At 36.0% G+C, this 20,544-nt stretch overlaps 1 protein-coding gene across 4 annotated transcripts in view; it reads right to left on the bottom strand.

Moving 5' to 3' along the window:
• Positions 1 to 20,544, bottom strand: part of PATJ (PATJ crumbs cell polarity complex component) — a 473,288-nt gene that overhangs the window by 337,633 nt on the left and 115,111 nt on the right. For all 4 annotated transcript variants that reach the window (XM_077149461.1, XM_077149460.1, XM_077149463.1 and 1 more), the window contains 3 exons: positions 19,119 to 19,253; positions 14,119 to 14,280; positions 10,778 to 10,906 (listed from right to left, as the gene is read on the bottom strand). In XM_077149461.1, coding sequence (XP_077005576.1) covers positions 10,778 to 10,906; positions 14,119 to 14,280; positions 19,119 to 19,253 — 426 coding nt within the window. The remainder of the gene's footprint in view (positions 1 to 10,777; positions 10,907 to 14,118; positions 14,281 to 19,118; positions 19,254 to 20,544) is intronic.

Consider the following 20,544-nt stretch of genomic DNA (forward strand, 5'->3'; position numbering starts at 1 on the left):
AAGAACAGATAGACAACAAATTCATGCAGGAAGAAAACCCTAGGTAAAAAAAGTGAAAGGAATCTCCAGAAGAAACTAATTAAGGTAATTAAATGCCTAGACTCCAGCAAAAAATAACAAATCACACTAGGAAAACTGAAGATATGGCCCAGTCAAAGGAACAAACCAACAATTCAAATGAGATACAGGAGTTGAAACAATTAATTCAGAATATACGAACAGATATGGAAACCTCATCAAAAACAAAATCAATGAATTGAGGGAGGATATAAAGAAGTCAAGGAATGAACAAAAAGAAGAAATTGAAAGTCTGAAAAAATAAATCACCAAACTTATGGGAATGAAAGGAAAATAGGAGAGATGAAAAAAACAATGGAAACCTACAATGGTAGATTTCGAGAGGCAGAACATAGGATTAGTGAACTGGAGGACAGAATATCTGAAATTTGACAAGAATTTGTCAAAATATATACAGGGAAAAAAATGGAAAAATATGAGCAGGGACCCAGTGAATTGAATGACAACATGAAGCGCATAAATATATGTGTAGTGGGTGTCCCGTGAGGAGAAGAGAAGGAAAAAGGAGGAGAAAAACTAATGGAGGAAATTATCACTGAAAATTTCCCAACTCTTGTGAAAGACTTATAATTACAGATCCGAAAAGGGCAGCACACCCCAAAGGGAACAGATCCAAACAGATATACTCCAAGATATTTACAAATCAGAATGTCAGAGGTCAAAGAGAAAGAGAGGATCTTGAAAGCAGCAAGACAAAAGCAATCCATCACATACAAGGGAAGCCCAATAAGACTATGCACAGATCTCTCAGCAGAAACCATGGAGGCAAGAAGATGGTGGGATGATATATTTAAAGTATTAAAAGAGAAAAAGTGCCAACCAAGAATTCTATATCCAGCAAAATTGTCCTTCAAAAATGAGGGAGAAATTAAAACATTTTCAGACAAAAAATCACAAAGAATTTGTTACCAAGAGACCAGCTCTACAAGAAATACTAAAGGGAGCACTAGAGAGAGAAACAAAAAGACAGAAGAGAGAGGTGTGGAGAAGAGTGTAGAAAGGAAGACTATGAGTAAGGCTAAAAAGAAGGAAAATTAGAAATGACATATAAAATCCAAACGGCAAAATGGTAGAAGAAAGTACTACCCATGCAGTAATAACACTAAATGTCAATGGATTAAACTCCCCAATCAAAAGACATAGACTGGGAGAATGGATTAAACAGGACTCATCTATATGCTGTCTCTACTCAAAGGACATGAGGGCAAGGACACAAACGGACATTTGCACACAAATGTTTATAACAGCATTATTTACAATTATCAAGAGATGGAAGCAGCCCAAATGTCCATCAATGGATGGGTGTCTAAACAAACTATGGCAAATACATACTACGGAATATTATGCAGCTGTAAGACAGAATAAAGTTATGAAGTATGTAACAACATGGATGGACCTTAAGGACATTAAGCTGAGTGACATTAGCCAGAAACAAAAGGACAAACACTGTATGGTCTTACTGATATGAACTAACATTAGTGAATAAACTTGGAATATTTCATTGGTAACAGAGACCATCAGGAGATAGAAATGGGTAAGATATTGGGTAATTGGAGCTGAAGGGATACAGATTGTACAACAGGACTGAATATAAAAACTCAGAAATGGACAGCACAGTACTACCTAACTGTAATACAATTAGGTTAAAACACTGAATGAAGCTGCATGTGAGAATGATAGAGGGAGGAGGGCTGGGGACATAAATGAAATCACAAAGAAAGATAGACGATAAAGATTGAGATGGTGTAATCTAGGAATGCCTAGAGTGAAATGATAGTGACTAAATGTACAAATTTTAAAAATGTTTTTGCATGAGGAAGAACAAAGGAATGTCATTATTGCAGGGTGCTGAAAGTAGACGGTAATTAATATTTTAAAATTTCAATTTATGTGTGAGACTAAAGCAAAAAATGTTTATTTGGTATAAAATTTATATTTTGACTGGTGAATTTCCTAATACAACTTATGTAGATAGTTGGTTGAACAACATAAGTACATGGAACCTTGGGTAAGACATGAGATTTTGTTGGTTTGTCCAGAGTGATGCCCCAATGAATCCTAGAGTGATTTGGTCAGTGAGCGGAAAAGTATTTGCAAAGTCCCATTTAAGGAATGGTGAGAACGAGGGAAATTCAACCTCCCCAAGTTGAATTCTTGATATTTTCACAAGCAGTGTGGACAACCAAAGCTATAGGCTGAACCCCCAGTCTAGGGGTTTGTTTATATGAAACTTAACCCTACAAAGGATAGCTCAAGCCTACTTAAAATTAGGCCTAAGTGTCACCCCCAAAAGAGCCTCTTTTGTTGCTCAAATGTGGCCTCTCTCTCCAGCCAACACAACAAGCAAACTCACCACCCTCCCCGTCTATGTGGGACATGACTCCCAGGGGTGTGGACCTTCCTGGCAACGTGGGACAGAAATCCTAGAATGAGCTGAGACTCGGCATCAAGGGATTGAGAGAACCTTCTTGACCAAAAGGGGGAGGAAGTGTGAAATGAGACAAAGTATCAATGTCTGAGAGATTGCAAACAGAGTCGAGAGGTTATCCTGGAGGTTACTCTTACGCATTAAGATATCACCTTGTTATCAAGACGTAATGGAGAGGATGGAGGGAACTGCCTGAAAATGTAGAGCTGTGTTCCAGTAGCCATGTTTCTTGATGATGATTGTATAATGATGTAGCTTTCACAATGTGACTGTGATTGTGAAAACCTTAGGTCTAATGTTCCTTTTATCTACCTTGTCAACAGAAGAGTAGAACATATGGAATAAAAATAAATAACAGGGGGAACAAATGTTAAAATAAATTTAGTTTGAAATGCTAGTGATCAATGAAAGGGGGGTAAGGAGTATGGTATGTATAATTTTTTTTTCTGTTATTGTTTTATTTTTCTGTTGTCTTTTTATTTCTGTTTCTGAATTGATGCAAATGTTCTAAGAAATGATCATGATGATGAATATGCAACTATGTGATGATATTGTGAATTACTGATTATATATGTAGAATGGAATGATCATATGTTAAGAATGTTTGTGTTTCTTGTAATTTTTTTTTAAATTTAAAAATTAGGAAAAAAAACATAGAAGACAGAGCAAAAATCAGTGAATTAACTGGCCACTTGGAAGAACTAGAGAAAGAACAGCAAACTAACACCAAAGTAAGCAACAGCAAAGAAGTAATGAAGATTAGAGCAGAAATAAATGAAATTGAGAACATGAAAACAATACAGAATACCAACAAAACCAAAAGTTGGTTCTATGACTTAATAAGATTAATGGACCCTTAGTGAGGTTGAGAAAAAGAAAAAGAGAGAAGATGCAAATAAATAAAATAAAAAATGGAAGAAGAGACATGACCACTGACCCCACAGAAATGAAGGAAGTAATGAGAAGATACTATGAACAACTTTAGGCTAAAATTTAACAATGTAGATGGAATGGACAACTCTCTAGAAAGGTATGAACAACCAACACTGACTCAAGAAGAAACAGACAGCCTCAACAAACCAATCACAAATAAAGAAAATGAATCAGTCATTAAGAAGCTCCCCAAAAAGAAAAATCCAGGAGCAGATGGCTTCACATGTGAATTCTACCAAGCATTCAAGAAAGAACTAGTACAAATCCTGCTCAAACTCTTCAAAAAAACTGAAGAGGAGGGAAAGCTACCAAACTCACTCTGTGAAGCCAACATCATCTCATAGCAAAGCCAGACAAAGAAACTACAAGAAAAGAAAACTACAGACCAATCTTTCTAATGAATATAGAGGCAAAAATCCTCTACAAAATTCTTGCAAATCGAATCCAGCAGCACATTAAAAGAATTATACACCATGACCAAGTAGGATTCATCCCAGATATGCAAGGATGGTTCAACATAAGAAGATCAATTAATGTAATACATCATATCAACAAATCAGAGCAGAAAAACCACATGATCATCTCAATTGATGCAGAAAAGGCATTGACAAAATTCAACATCCTTTCTTGTTGAAAACACTTCAAAGGATAGGAATAGAAGGGAACTTCCTCAACATAATGAAGGGAATATATGAAAAGCCCACATCTAGCATCATCCTCAATGGGGAAAAACTGAAAACTTTCCCCCTAAGATCAGGAACAAGACAAGGATGTCAACTATCACCATTGTTACTCAACACTGTGATGGAAGTTCTAACCAGAGCAATTAGACTAGAAAGAGAAATACAAGGCATCCAAATTGGAAAGGAAGAAGTAAAACTCTCACTGTTTGCAGATGATATACCACCATATGTCAAAAACCCTGAAAAATCCACAGCAAAACTACTAGAGCTAATAAATAAGTACAGCAAAGTGGCAAGTTACAAGATCTACACTCAAAAATCTTTAGTGTTTCTATACACTAGTAATGAACAATCTGAGGGGGAAATTAAGAAAAAATTCCCTTTTCAATTGCAACCAAAAGAATAAAATATTTAGGAATAAATTTTACTAAAGAGACAAAAGATCTATACAAGAAATTGTCAAAAGAGATCACAGAAGACCGAAATAAATGGAAAGGGATACTGTGTTCATGGATTGGAAGACTAAATATAGTTAAGATGTCAATTCTACCTAAATTGATTTACAGATTCAATGCAATACCAATTAAAATCCCAAAAACTTACTTTTCAGAAATAGAAAAACCAATAACCAAGTTTATCTGGGAGGATAGGGTGCCCCAAATAGCTTAAAGTATCCTGAGGAAAAAAAAGTGAAGTTGGTCTCATGCTATCTGACATTAAGGTGTATTATGAAGCTACAGTGGTCAAAACAGCATGGTACTGGCATAAAGATAGATATACTGGCCAATGGAATAGAACAGAGTGTTCAGAAATAGCCCCTCTCATCTATGGACAATTGATCTTTGATAAGGCAGTCAAGCCAACTCACCTGGGACAGAACAGTCTCTTCAATAAATGGTGCCTAGAGAACTGGATATCCATATGCAAAACAATGAAAGAGGACCCATATCTCACACCCTATACAAAAAACTAACTCAAAATGGATCAAAGACTTAAACATTAAATCTAAGGTCATAAAACTGTTAGAAGAAAATGTACAGAAATATCTTATACATCCCATACTAGGAGGTAGTTTCCTAGACCTTACACCTAAAACATGAGCACTAAAGAAAGAAATAGATATATGGGAACTCCTCAAAATTAAACACTTTTGTGCATCAAAGAAGTTCATCAAGAAAGTAAAAAGACAGCCTACACAATGGGAAACAATATTTGTAAACAATATATCAGATAAAGGTGTAATATCCAGAATATATAAAGAGACTGTTCAACTCAACAACAAAAAGACAGAAAACTTAATTACAAAATGGGCAAAAAAGCTGAACAGACACTTCTCAGAGGAGGAAATACAAATGTCCAAGAGGCACATGAAAAGATGCTCAACTTCCCTGGCTATTAGGGAAATACAATTCAAAACCACAATGAAATATCATCTCAAATCCACCAGAATGGCCATTATCAATAAAACAGAAAATGACAAGTGCTGGAGAGGATGTGGAGAAAAAGGCACACTTATCCACTGTTGGTGGGAATGTCAAATGGTACAACCACTGTAGAAGGCAGTGTGGCGGTTCCTCAGGAAGCCAAGTATAGAACTGCCAAATGATCCGGCAATACCATTGCTAGGTATCTACTCAGAGGACATGAGGGCAAGAACACAAATGGACATTTGCACACGAATATTTATAGCAGCATTATATTACAAATGCCAAGAGATGGAAATAGCCCAAATATCCATCAACAGACAGCAGCTAAACCAGCTGTGGGATATACACATGATGGAATATTATGCAACTGTAAGATGGAATAAAGTTTTGAAGTATGTAGCAACATGGATGGACCTTGACAACAAGAAACAAAAGGACAAATACTGTATGGTCTTAATGATATGAACTGACATTAGCAAATGAACTTTTAGAATTTCAGTTGGTAACATAGGCCATCAAGAGATAGAAGTAGAGTAGATTTTGGATAACTGGAGCTGAAGGGATACAGATTGTGCAACAGGAGTGATTGTAAAAATGCAGAAATGGATAGCACAATACTACCTCATTGTAATAAAATAATGTTAGAACACCGAATGAAGCTGAATGTGAGAATGATAGAGGGAGGATGCCTGGGAGCACAAATGAAATCAGAAAGAAAGATAAATGATAAAGACCTAGATGATATAATTTAGGAATGCCTAGAGTACATAATGATGTTGACTAAATATGCAAATTTAAAAATGTTTTTATAGGAGGAAGAACAAAGTATTGTTAATATTGCAGTGTGTTGAAAATGGATGGTCATTCATATTTTAAAACTTCAACTTCTGTGTGAGATTAAAGGAAAAAAATGTTTATTTGGTACAAAATTTATATTTTGACTAGTGCATTTTCTAATATAACTTATGTTGACAGCTTAATTGAACACCACAGTACTTGGAAGCTTGAGTAGGACATGAGATTTTGTAGGTTTGTCCAGAGTGATGCCCAGATAAACCCCAGAGTGATCAGAACAAAGAATAAAAAAGTATTTGCAAAGTCCCCTTGGGAAAATGGTGAGAAAGGGGGAAAATTCAACTTTCCCCAGTAGAGAATTCTTGATATGCTCACAAGCAGTGGGGACAACCAATGCAATACGCTGAGCCCCCAATCTCGGGGTGTTCATATGAAACTTAATCCCACAAAGGATAGGCTAAGCCTACTTAAAATTAGGCCTAAGATACTCCCACAAGAGAACCTCTTACCTTGCTCAGATGTGGCCTCACTCTCTCAGCCAACATGACAAGCAAACTCACTGCCCTCCCCCTCTCTACATGGGACACGACTCCCAGGGGTGTGGACCTTCCTGGAAATGTGGGACAGAAATCCTAGAATGAACTGGGATTCAGCATCAAGGGATTGAGAAAATCTTCTCTACCAAAAGGGGGAAGAGCAAAATGAGACAAAATAAAGTGTCAATGGCTGAGAGATTCCAAACAGACTAGAGAGGTTATCCTGGAAGTTATTCTTATGGATTAAATAGATATCATCTGTTTAGTTAAGGTATAATGGGGAGGCTGGAGGGAACTGCCTGAAAATGTAGAGCTGTGTTCCAGTAGCCATGTTTCTTGAAGATGATTGTATAGTGATATAGGTTTTGCAATATTGCTGTGAATGTGAAAACCTTGTGTCTGATGCTCCTTTTATCTACCTTACTGACAAATGAGTAAAACATATGGATTAAAAATAAATAAATAATAGGGGAACAAATGTTAGAATAAATTTAATAGATTGAAATGCTAGTGACCAATGAAAAGGAGGGGTAAGGGGTATGGTATATATGAATTTTTCTCTGTTTTCTTTTTATTTCTTTCTCCGAATTGATGCAAATGTTCTAAAAAATGATCATGATGAATATACACCTACATGATGATATTGTGAGTTATTGATTATATAACAAGAACAGAATGATCATATGGTAAGAATGTTTGTGTTTGTATGTGGTTACGTATCATAAATAAAAAAAAAAAAAAACAACAAAGAAATCAGGGGCCTAGATCATGAGCTTTTATAGCTGTTACATTTAGTCCGGAGTGGTAATTATTTCAGGATTTCGAGAGGCTGTTTTACATATATATATAAAACCTGATATTTAGAGATAAGAACAAAGCCAATTAAATTGGGGTTAAAGTAATTCAAAACACAGGGGTAAGGAAGACATTGTCTATATTTTAGAACCACACACACTCTTTGAGACCACAGGAAGAAAGGTGTATGTGGTCGGAAACTGAAATTTTCTGTAGCACATAACTTAACTCAACCTATCTGTATAGCCCATTTAAACAACTGAAACACAGGGAGCCCAGAAGAAGAAAGAGGTCCTTTAATCCTGTATAAATTAATGTAATGCCTGGATGCATCCTAGAGTATATTAAGCAGATAATCAAAAAGTATTGGCAAAGTCCCAAAAGGGATGGGAGAGAAAATAGGTAAATATTAAACCTTACTATCAGGGAATTCCCTGATAGTATGTCTAACTTTAGGGACACCCAAATCAATAGGCCATGCCGTTTATTCTGTGGCTTATTCTTGTGAAGCTTATGTAGGTAGCAGAGAAGCTTAGACTACCTACAGGTATACCTAAGAGTTACTTCTGGAGGATCCCTTTTGTTGCTCAGACGTGGCCTCATTCTCTCTTAGACCAACTCTGCAAGTGAAATCATTGCCCTTCTGCTTATGTGGAACATGACATGTAGGGGTGAAAGTCTCCCTGGCAATGTGGGAGAGGACTCCCAGGGATGAATCCAGACCTGGCACCATGGGATCAACAATTTCATCCTGATCCAAAAGGGCAAAAAAAAGTGTAATAATAAAATCTCAGTGGCTGAGAGAGTTCAAATAGTCAAGAGGCAACTCTGGAGGTTGCTCTCACGCAAGCTTCAGTTAAACACTGATACCTGTCATAACTTGCCAGACCCCAATCAAGACCATTCCTGCCAAGCCAAAGAATACCTAAAGCATTATATAAGTGTCTACAAAGGTTTCATGTACTAAGCTAACTTTCCAGAAACCTACAACCTGCAGATTGGTCCCTGGACCGGATAAGTCCTAGAACCCAGAAGGCCCAGCCTCTCCAGAACATCATATAGTTCCATCTCCCTACCCCATATTAGTGACAGACCCTTCCAACATGAAAAAGTTAGAATGATCATAGTTCCAACACCCCTAAAGAGAGGAATGGAAAGACCAATGGTGATGATGAAGTTATACAGAGAAGATAGGATTAACAAATGAATATGAATGCTGAATTATTAAATTGTTATCTCCACTATCTTAGAGCAACTAGAAGTAAAAACCTATAATTGCGGAATTGAAGCCCATGTCAAACTATGAAATATTTTCTACAACTAATTATGGTGCTTTGTTTTGAAATTTATTGCTTTTTTGATTATATTTTTATTTTTCACAAAAAAAAAAGAAAGAAAGAAAAAAGTCAATTGTGATGGAAAAAAAAAATTTAAGCCTTCTAGCCACCTATATTCTGGAGCAGCTAGAAGGAAAAATGTGAGAGGATCGTATGGTAGCCCATGACAGACTCTTGGATCTGTCCTGTAACTATTTATTGAAGAGTGCTTTAAGAACTACTGCTTTTTTATTTCTTTGTTTTGTATATATGCTATACTATACAATAAAAAGTTTAAAATTATATATAAAACTTGTAGATAATGTTACCCAATAGGGTAGGAACAACCATTATGATATAAATGTCTACTATCTAAGAATGAAAAAACATATAAATTCCTACACTAATCAGAATTTAGTTGAATATCTAAAACTACATCTGGAAAGTATTTTCTAAACCAAACCTCAATTATGAAAATGGTATACAAAAATTTCAACTGAATTTGTTCATTAGGTTCCAGTTAATTTGGACAAATCTGAACTTTAAACATTCTGTAAAATTTATTAATTTTTATTATTTATTATTTACAAAATGCTGGGTAATAGAGCCACAATAGGGAGGAGAAAATGACACAGCCCTTGCCATCCATTTTATTTGTCCAAACATTGATTAATATATAAACTTCATGAATGTTACAGGATTGATATTTCTTAATTAAAAATATTTCCTAAAATATGTATTATTTTAAATCAATTTACTCATAATTCAATAATATTCCAAAGAGAAGTTCTAATCTGGCGCAGAAATATTCTAGCATAAACAAAATAGCTATTTCAGTGATCTTAAATCATACTGCCAAAATACGGAATCTAATGTTCTTACATAATGCTCAAAGTATTTTTTAAGTCTATTCCTGACTGCCTTATTATATTAAAAAAGAAAAATTGATTTTGATTTCACTTGGCATTTTATGTGCTTTGATAGAGTACATTTTGCTTTATTAAACCACAATGGGTTTAAGCCAGCATAAAAGTATTAAAATATGCATCTTAAAAGTGAAGAGATTTCTTGCCAACAGTTTTAATTTCCCATGATAATCAGAAATCTAAAAATGCTACAGTAAATGGCAAACCAGTGTAATATAGAGATGGCCTATTGTGACCTCTTACATTACCCCCCAAATACATCAGTAACTTTATCCCACTACCTAACTTGGTTATAATTTCACCAAGAACGTTTCCACTTAGTTAAGCTTATTAAGAGTTATGCTATTTAGGTGGGCAAAGATAGATAAACCTCCATATGGGGAGGGGAGAGGGCAGAGAGGATTGAGAATGACTGCTAATAAAAATAGGGCCTCTTTTTTAGGGTGTTGAAAATGTTCTAAAACTAGATTGTGGTGATGGTTGCACAACTCTCAATTATCAAAAACCAATGAACTGTATGCTTTAAATGGGTGAATTTTATGGTACGTGAAATGTATTTCAATAAAGCTGGAAAAAAATTCTCCATAATAAAGTTTATCAAGTTCCAGTCTCTAAAAGCATCCATAGGTATAAAACTATCGCTACCCTTCTTGTCTGGTTATTATATCATTCATCATTTTACTCACCAATGGAACTATCAACTGTAAAAGTAACAATGGAAATAATAATAATACCTCATTTTTGGAAAGTAGCCTTATATATTAAATCATTAGGTTTTGCATAAGTTGATGGGTTATCATTTCACATAACTTTAACAAAAAAACAATCACATCAGAAAAACTCTGTATGAATTCTTATACCTGGTAATCCAAAATGCTGAATCCCAAGCCTTTGTGATCCTTTACGAGCTCAACTATCTTGACTTCAGGAGACCACAGTGCTAATTCTCCATCATCTTCTTCAGGATTGACATCTATATTGTGGTTATCCTGAAATATCCAAGAAGGTAAATGCTTCAAAACATTGTCCTTTCAATCTCACAGCTGCTTCTCAAACTGGAAATTCCCTTTGGCATGCGTGGTTTTTCTTTTTTAATCTTCTTAAAATGGGGCATGCACACTCACATATGGGATGTTCATAAAAATTCAAGTATTTCAAAATGCAGACTGTACACAGAGTTTTGTTTTTTTAATATAAAGTACCTGTTTCAAAGTTTTAACACTGACCTCTTATACTTCAATGAGTTCTGTCATCCCATTAGAAGCATAAAAGTAAAAATAGGCAATTTAAGTAAAAATGAAAACATCGCATAAAGTAGACATTTATAAGATATTTAAGCAGCAAAACCTGGAATAACAACAGTGAGAAACAAGGAGAAAGATGCTAGGACAGAATACAGTGTCAGGCCAAAGCAGGATATAGAAAAACCACTTCTGTTGCCTCTAGAAATATTTCAAGAAGAACTTTATCAGAAAAATAAGGTGTGATTAAAAAAAAAAAAAATCTAAACCCAAGAGGCAACCATTAAGTCTAAAACCAGATAAAAATTACTGAGTTGAAATAATGAAAGTCTGATTTTGGAAGAGGTAGCTACCACAATTGCCCCGCACACAGGTCCTTAATTACTTTCCTAACTTCACCCCAAAGTCTACTTTTTCCAGCCTCCTCCTCCTTTTGTAGAAAGTGCACAGCTATGTGGAATGCAAGGAAGTTAAGTGATAGAGGGATAATGAGTATATCATGCAAGCGAAGAGTGGTGCCTCGACTTTCTGTTTTTATACTACTAACAGCATTGTATTGTTGCTCTCATCTCTCTCCCATAGTCCATGCCGCAAAATAAACTGCCCTTCTATCAGAAGCACAAGAATTGTCTGCTCTTTCTTAGGAGCTCTAACAACTAACAAAATGCCTGGCTCCTGGGCTAGGATGGAAACTGCATGAAGGCCACCATAAAGTTTACCACAGAAGTCAGTTATCCACTAACTCACAGAAGTGCCTGGCTCATAGAAAACACTCAATAAAATATTTCTTTAATTCATTAATGGACCATTCATCTTTGAATGAGTTCTCCTTGAAACTCTTTCTTAATAAAGCTACCAGCTAAATAATTTTAAAAAGCAGACGTCATAAAACTTCAGGTAATCTTAGTAAATAAAATGAAAACACATCATTTCTACAAATATACTTTTAAGTGACCTACGAAAATCCATTTAGTAAAATAAAAGAGGGGGAAAAATCTTCTAATTTGGAAGCATAAGTCTTCTGATCTAATACAAAAATATTTTTAAAGTTAGAATTGTTTCAGATCTTGCATTGTCGCCATGGGACACTGAAGGTTAATGACCAATCCATGGTGAATAGAAACTAACCATATTAACAATTCTTGGTTTTTGAATTATAAAACTTGAAATTAGTGCAAAAGTTTTGGATCAGCAATAACCTGCATATATTTCAGCCTAATCTGAGGATATGATACTTTAAAAAAAGACACTTATACCTTCCAATAAAAAGTAAACTTCCAATGACTATACAATATGATGGATGTTTTACTGGAGCACTTAATAGCCTCAATGATGAATGAGTATTAGAATTTTGGCCAACTAGACAGGGCTTGAGAAGATGGTATTGGGATAAATGAGAAAAGAGAGATAGAAAAGAGAGCCAGGATTTAAAGCAACAACATATGATTACAAAGTCCAAGTTTATAGAATGTTCAAGGCATCCAAGGTGTTAGAAGATATTATACTCCAACATGAAATATATCGCTTTTGAATCAATCAGTTCTGCATAATCCCTGTAATTTACAGAATGGAAAGCAATCAACTAATGGGCAGTGAGGTTGACATTTAGCATAATTCAAAACTGTTGTTCACCTATTGTTGTAAAGAGTGACAGATGGGAACACAGAGTCAGCAAGATAGGTCAGTGATTAACACACTCTGCACGATTAGGTTAAAGGCCTTTTTATCAACCTTCAGAAGCGGGCCACCACCCATATTTCATTTTGGTAAGGATGGCAAAAAATCATAAAAATGTGGCATCTGCGTCTATTCCTTGAGATATTTTTTACAAAAGATAAACATTTTAATATAAAAAAGTCTCAATCAATAATCAACAATTTTCTCTTATATGCAACTTTTCTATGTCCAGTATAGAATAAAAATACTATACAAAATAGTTTTACAATATGGTCTCTACCCACAAGGAGCTGACAGTCTTCTTGGAAAAAAAGATTAATATACACTTAATTATCAGTAACTATATGCTAGTATGAAACTCTTATTTACTTTAAGAAATCAAAAAAGGAAGATTGGTGGACTGGGGGGAGAATAATTATAGCTATCTTGTACTGACTTCTCTCCATGTACAAAGCACTGTGCTAAGAACTATGCATACATTACTTCATTTTCTGTCCATACAAACTCATGTGATGGGTAAGAGTTTTAAGTAATCCATTTTTCAGTGAGGAATATGAAGAACAGAAAGTCAAGTTATTTCCCCAAAGATTCACAAATAAGTGGTGGTGTCAGAATTAGGGTCCAGGTATCTTGAAATCTAGACTATAGGTAAAAGGGAAGGTCCTCTGTATCTACATGGTGTTAAGGAAATATAGGAGTCAGGAAACGGGAAAGGTGGCATAAAGCATGAGATTACAATGATATAAAATGGCTATGCATGTGGTCAAAACTGTTTTCATAATTTCAACTCTCTTGAAAGGAGTACAAAAAGCATAGAAAGTGTTCCTTTAGTCTCTGATCCCCTGAGGTTTTACAGCAATTCCTAGACTCACTTCAAAATTGATCATAGATCTTCATACCTTTAGGGCTCTGAAAAAGGGAGATCAATTAGATATTCAACACTCACCAACATCTTAAATTTAAGAAAGACTGAGCTGAACTGGAAACTTACAGGAGTGAGTCCAGGCAATCATTAAAAATGTTCTCTAAAATCACAGTGCATGCACATTAATGTCAACGACATTTCAAGGTAAAGAAAAGAGTTGTATGACATTAAGTGAAAAGTAACAAATCAATTTGAAGAGCTGTGCACTGTTGCCTTTGAGAACTACTACAGTCCAATTTCTGCAAAAGGTGGGGGTTGGAGGAGCTTTCACCCCTCCTTTCATATTGTAGTACAATAGCAAGGTCATTCTTGATGAATGATATTTCATTGGGAACTGCAGTATATACAAATTTAGTACCTCCAGCTCAAGAGGAAAGGCTTCAGTGGTCCTTGGTTCATCTACAGAAGCCTCATCATCAAACAATCGTCGACAGCAAACCAAGGTAAATGGTGGTGGCACTTCTTTAAGAAAGGAGACTGCTTCTCGGCGAGATTTTCCAAAGAGCTGCACACCATTGACCTAGGAAGACAAGCAATTAAGTCAAATGACAAAAACAAGAATCTCCTGTTTATACCAGTATATCAAAATGAAAATAGGACACTGTTTTGTTTTCCCTGTAAATAAAGGGGGTCTAAATATAGCCATTTTATTTTAGTGTTACTTAATACACTAGCAACCCTTAAAATTTATAAAAATTAAGGTTAACACCCTTTATTCGACTTGAATAATTAAAATAGAAAATGTGTCCAGAGTACAACTCTGACTAAGTGATCTGTCTGATTTTTCACATATTTATGGTTTCTCTATTCTATAATCCAACGCTATATATAAATTTTGGTCTACTTTTATCTATCTCTCTTTAAAACACACTAAATGTAATTTACCAAAACAGTCATTTTAAGACTTTCTTTCACATTTTCATTTCAAAAGAATATCACTATAGATATAAACATTAATGTTAAAGCTTTTAAAAACTACTCAACTTATAATGCACAGATACCAAAATTCAGGATTTTGACTTGACTGTCAAAATTTAGCATCAATTCATAGTTTGCTTCTACATCCCATACACTCTTACTACCAGAGAAATCACTTTTATGGAAAAGAAATAAGCAAAACTTTGCAACAGTTACATTTTTATATGCTCTGTTGATATAATATCAAATGTAGGAAGTGTGACCTTTTTCAAATTGTTTCATGGAAATGTCCTCATTTATTAAAAAAAAAAAGATAATCAACTATTCCCTATAAATAATCAGCTCCAATATCAAAAATATGATATAGATTTTACATATTTTTCACCAAAAATGAACTAGATAAATAAATCTATTATAATTTTTCATACATATGACTCTGGTTTAGTGAGTTCTCATTTTTGACTTCAGGTTGCAAAAAGCTGATCTGTCTGCTAGTCCCAGAAAGCTGAGGCATGAACATAGTCCAGGCAAGAAATATTCTTTTCATATCTGATCCCTGCCTACCTGGGAAGGTTTATTGGCATTATTATTTTTAAAGATATTTCTAGTCTGGCATTAATTTCTGACAGGCACAGTGCTAACATCCGGATAACTGGCAGGGCTGACATACTACACTGGGAGTAATCTTTCCAAAGAGTCTGTCATTGTACCAGGGAATAGGAGAACAGTGGGTTGCTGGAAGGATCCCATCTGCAGAGGGCTGAGTTTCAAGTTAGTTGTCCCTTGAAGCCACTCTGAGGCCTGCAACATATCAAGCACTTAGCCATCAGGCCAGACATAATTTCCCTGCCTCTTAATTATTTACAAAGAAATAACCACATGTTAAAAGAGACCTGCATGTCTTCAGGGATCCAACCCTAGTGGAAAAGTAAATATCATTTCCCTTGGCTTGATGACTGATGAAAGAGATCCAGAGGACACCAAGTTCAGCAGCAGATTGAAAGTTTTCCCAAGGAAGAACTGCAAATCAATCTTCATACAAGAAGGGGCAAGGAGGTACCCATCACCAGTCATCCCATGTCCACAGGGTCAAAGGATGCCAAAAGCACAGAAAGTTCTAAAATCAACCAAACGGGTTAAAATCTACCTCAAAACAAAGCCTGGTAGAGCCAATCAAAACAGAAATTCTACCCATAAGCGATATTAGTTTGTGCTTCACGTTACTTCAACAACTTGGAAAGTCACTTTTCAGGTTTTTTATCTTGGAGTACATTTAAATATTTATTTAGTTCATTATTTATTCATTTGAATTGTCTCCAATTATTATAGCAGTGCCTGGTAGTCCTCCTCACTATTCTCTGTATCTAAAGGGATTGGTTACATTTCTCATTACAAACTCCTACCTAAGGGGATTTATGGCAGCTGTAAATAGCTGTTCTGGGCTGAGACTTTACAGAGCATTCCAACCCCAAAGCATATTTGTATTTCTGGTTTTAAGAAGTACATTAAACACACACACACATTTTAAGTTCAGGAGTTTATTTGGCTAACTTCACAGATATTTTTATTTCTATATTTAGTTACTCAAAGAAACCAATTTTGGGGTGCATGGGTGTTTCAGTGGTAGAATGCAGGAGACCAGGTTTGATTCCGGGACCATGCACCACTCCCACCAAAAAAAAGAAAAAAGAAACAAATTTTTATTTTCAAATTCACAGTCTTTCTCTAGGCCTTATAATATGAGACCCTCGTAAGTGCTACTAAGCCTCAATTATTCAGATTTTTTATTAGAAAACACATACCATACACTTCCAGAGTGTATAATATTGTACAAGTACTGTCCCCCGTCATTACCTCATTCAATCCTCACATTGTCCCACATTACTATGCTTTTTTCATAGTAATCACGTCACCAACATCTTTGAGTGAGATAAGATATAGTTTACATGAAAAATATTCTACTACACCTCGTGTAATAAGCATAGATTGATGAAGAAACTGATTCTCAAAACAGTTAAGTGATATACCAAAGAACACATGGCCAATCTGTGGCAAATTCAGAACCAAAAACAGTTCTTCTGACCTTCAAACCTGTGCTTCTTTCCCTATAGTCAGTTCTTTCAACAGAAATCTATACTTAAGAATTCAAAAGAAAATCTTCATGCGATCTTATTATTCCACATTATATTATAAGGTGGTAAGTCCATGAAATTCTAATCTTGGCTAAGACAGGGAGGACTCAGTGGATGGCTGGGATCACCTACATTGCTCTACTCAAATTCAGACATTTCTTTAGCGTCTACTACCTACTAGTAGTGAATTAAAAGTGAACTAAACTTTTTTTTATTAATACCATATCTCAATACCTAATAACTACATGTTATAGCAATGGTCTCCAATCTACAGTTTATCATGTATGATATCCACAAAGCTCTGCCAATCAGAGGAAAAAGACATGATCTCAGCATCAAAAAAAAATTCAAATCATCCAATAAAATCTAGGGCATTAATCTCCAAGTAGAGTCCAATACCATTCATTTGAACACCAGACCCCTAAAAATAAGAGCGTTACTACATTTTAAAACATGACTCCAACATACTGCCCTCTCATGCTTATGATAGAATTTGATAACTTATTCCTTCTGAGCATGAAATGCAACCCACAATTCTTCTTAACATACTTCATGTGGTGGCTGCCACTACTAATAAACTACAGTTGCATGAACCTGTTTGCTATCCCTGTCATTTAGCTTTGAGTAAATATAATTTTTAGGAAGAAATCTCTATACTCCTATGGTTACTAAATTGACTCTATTAAACCCAACCCAGGGCTTCTTGCGGATCCTAAATTTTGGGAAAACTTTCTTCTATGCAGCCTTCTCTAAATTTGATCATCCCCCACATTTCATTTAGGGGCTGCATTAGTTTGTTAAGCTGCCAGAATGCCAAATACCAGAAATGGGACAGCTTTTAAAAAAGAGAATTTAATCAAGTTACAAGTTTACAGCTCTAAGGTATGAAAATATTCAAATTAAGATACCCACAAGAGGTTACCTTCACTCAAGAAAGGCTGATGTCATCTGGAACACCTCTGTCACTTGGGAAGGTACCTGGCTGGCATCTGCTGGTCCCTTGCTCCTGGGCTCCACTGCTTTCAGCCTCAGTTTCCAGTGATTTACTCTCTAAGTATCTGTGGGATCTTCACTTAACTTCCCTGGAATACAACTCTGAGTTGTGGCCTGCTTAGTATCTCATGGGAAGACACATGGTGACATCTGCTGGCCCTGCATCTCCAAACGTCTGAATCTCACGTTGGCTCAGAAGCAACTGTGCTCCAAGTGACTGTGCTGGCTCTAAGCTTTCTCCAAAATACTTCCTCTTTTAAAGGATTCCAGTAAACTAATCAAGAGTCACACTGAATGGGTGGAGTCATATCTCCATTTAACCAAAAGGCCACACCCACAATTGGGCATGCCACATCTTTATTGAGATATCTCAACAAAAGGTCACACCACAACTGAGAGCACCATATCTTCCTGGGACTAATCTAATCAAAAGAGTTTCCACCCTACAATACTGAATCAGGATTAAAGGGCATGGCTTTTCTGGGGTACATAATACTTTCAAACTAGCACAGGGGCTTAGGAGGTTGTGTGATACATTTGAAAAAACAATGAAAGGAGGTTTATAATGTATTTGTAAAAGCAATGAAATGGGAGTTAGGAAACATGAAATAAAGTCATTCAACAACTAATTCAAGGTATAAAGTTGAGGAAGTGAGTATGTGAGTTGAGGAAGTGAGTATTTTCTTATTCGTGAAACTAGAATGTTCAAATGTTTAGTTTATTTGTTGTGTTATCTATAGAATTTTCCAATCTAATTAAAAAAATCTCTCAAGGACATGTCAAAGCAGAGGTGCTCTAGAAATGCTTTGGATGAAGAGACGTTGGCTAGTCCAAGCAAGCCCTCTCATGTTGGCGAGAAGGGGGCCAGTTCCAAGGAGACAGTTTGAAAACCAGTCAATTGTAGATAAACTGAGTTCAACCAGCTCTAATCCCTATTAAAAATAACCAAAAAAACCTGCAAATAAATGTGGTTACAAATTCAAAAACAAGGGTCAGTGATTAGCCCTTTAAAAATAAATTTGATAAAAATACAATCATGCTATCTACCTAAAACAAGACATTAGCTTCTTTCTTGGTCCATCAATTAAATAAGAACTCAAAAGGACATCCCAGGAATCCCCAAAAATGGGGAAAAGGAATTGAAAGGTTACTCTTTCATTATCAGACAAGCTGTTGTTATATTTTAATCTAAGCAGCTCACATAACAGTGGCATTAGTGATAAAGTAATCCCATGGCTTTCTACTGAGAACAACTTTCCCTAAAACATCAAAATTCCTGCCCTGAATGCCATCTTTCTTCTCTCATAAATTTTACCTCAAGAAGCTCATCCTCTGGTTGTAGGAGGTTCAGTGTAGCAACAGGGCCACCTGGAACAATTGAAGAGATATAATGGTGTCCATCAAAAGAATCTACTTCCATGCCAAGCCTCAGAGTATGAATAGGCAGCAGCTGTAGCAAAACACAGAACAATAACAAGAAATATGACAAAGACACATCTGGCTGTCAATCCTCCATCAAGATTATCTTGACATGAAAACCCCATCTCTTGACATAGATCACAAAAATCCCCAACGAGAACAATAATGGGAAAACTAGGCTCAAGTAAAATTATGAGGTTATCTGTCTTTCTGTTCGCCCTCCTCTTTTTCTTTCAGATTTCCTGGGGATGGAGAGACAGACACAAAAATCCTCCTCCAGACACTCCAAACTTCCTACAGTTCCCAAAATGTATTTTATGCTTCACTTTTCTGCAGGACTCCCATCCCCCAGAACATCCAACTTCCTTTTGCTATCGCATTAATGTCCATTGATACTGTCACCTCTAGGAAGTCCTTCCCAATGCCTGAATTTAGTGCACCTCTGTCTGGGCCCCAAGAGCAACCTGTACACATCCTATCAAAGCTCACAGCATACTGTGACTGTCCCTCCTTCATGATTGCTCCTCCTTCCTGCTTGAGTGAAGAGTCTGTATCTTTTATCTCTATAACATTAAGACCTAGCATAGTACTAAGCACTAAATTGGGGCTCAATAAAAATTCATTTAATCCATGAAAAATGGTACCTCACCTAAGATGTTCCTTTTCATATGGTCAACATAAGTGAGAACAATTTCCTATTTAAGGGAAGGAATGGTTGCATAATAAGGGAGGCAATCATTATTCCACTGGAGGATTGATTCTGTTGGCTTATCAGGTTCAGATGGGCTACAATGTGGCAAGGATTGAGAAATTCTTGCCAGTGTCAAAGTAAGGAGATGAGTGTTTTAGTGTTATTGACTGTAAAAGTCAAAGGTAGTCACCAAACTCCATTCCACTGACTTCCAAAGATAGAGCTAATAATTTCTCACTGTAGCTACACAGACTCAAAAATGGTAAGTGCTAAAATTATAATTTATATTTTCTATATCAATAATCTATTTATCTTAAAAAAAACAGGTCTAACTTCTGGGCCAAGATGACAGCTTAGCAATGTGTACGTTTTAGTTCGTCCCCCAGAACAACTAGTAAATAACCAGAAACAATACAGAACGTGGCCTGGGGCCACGTCAGTGACCGGACAAACAGCATATCCCAGTCTGGACCAGCTGGACCGGCTGCAAGCCCCCCCAGAACCTTGAGTTCCCCAAGCCACAGTGGCCAGTGCCCCTCCCCCATGGCTGCTTCCCAGAGGGGAAAGGAAACAGACTTTACCAGCAGCTGGGGCTGAGCCCAATCAAACACCAATTGTGGAATTAATTAAC

Source organism: Tamandua tetradactyla, chromosome 2, assembly GCF_023851605.1.
Source record: "Tamandua tetradactyla isolate mTamTet1 chromosome 2, mTamTet1.pri, whole genome shotgun sequence".
NCBI classification, from domain to species: Eukaryota; Metazoa; Chordata; class Mammalia; order Pilosa; family Myrmecophagidae; genus Tamandua; species Tamandua tetradactyla.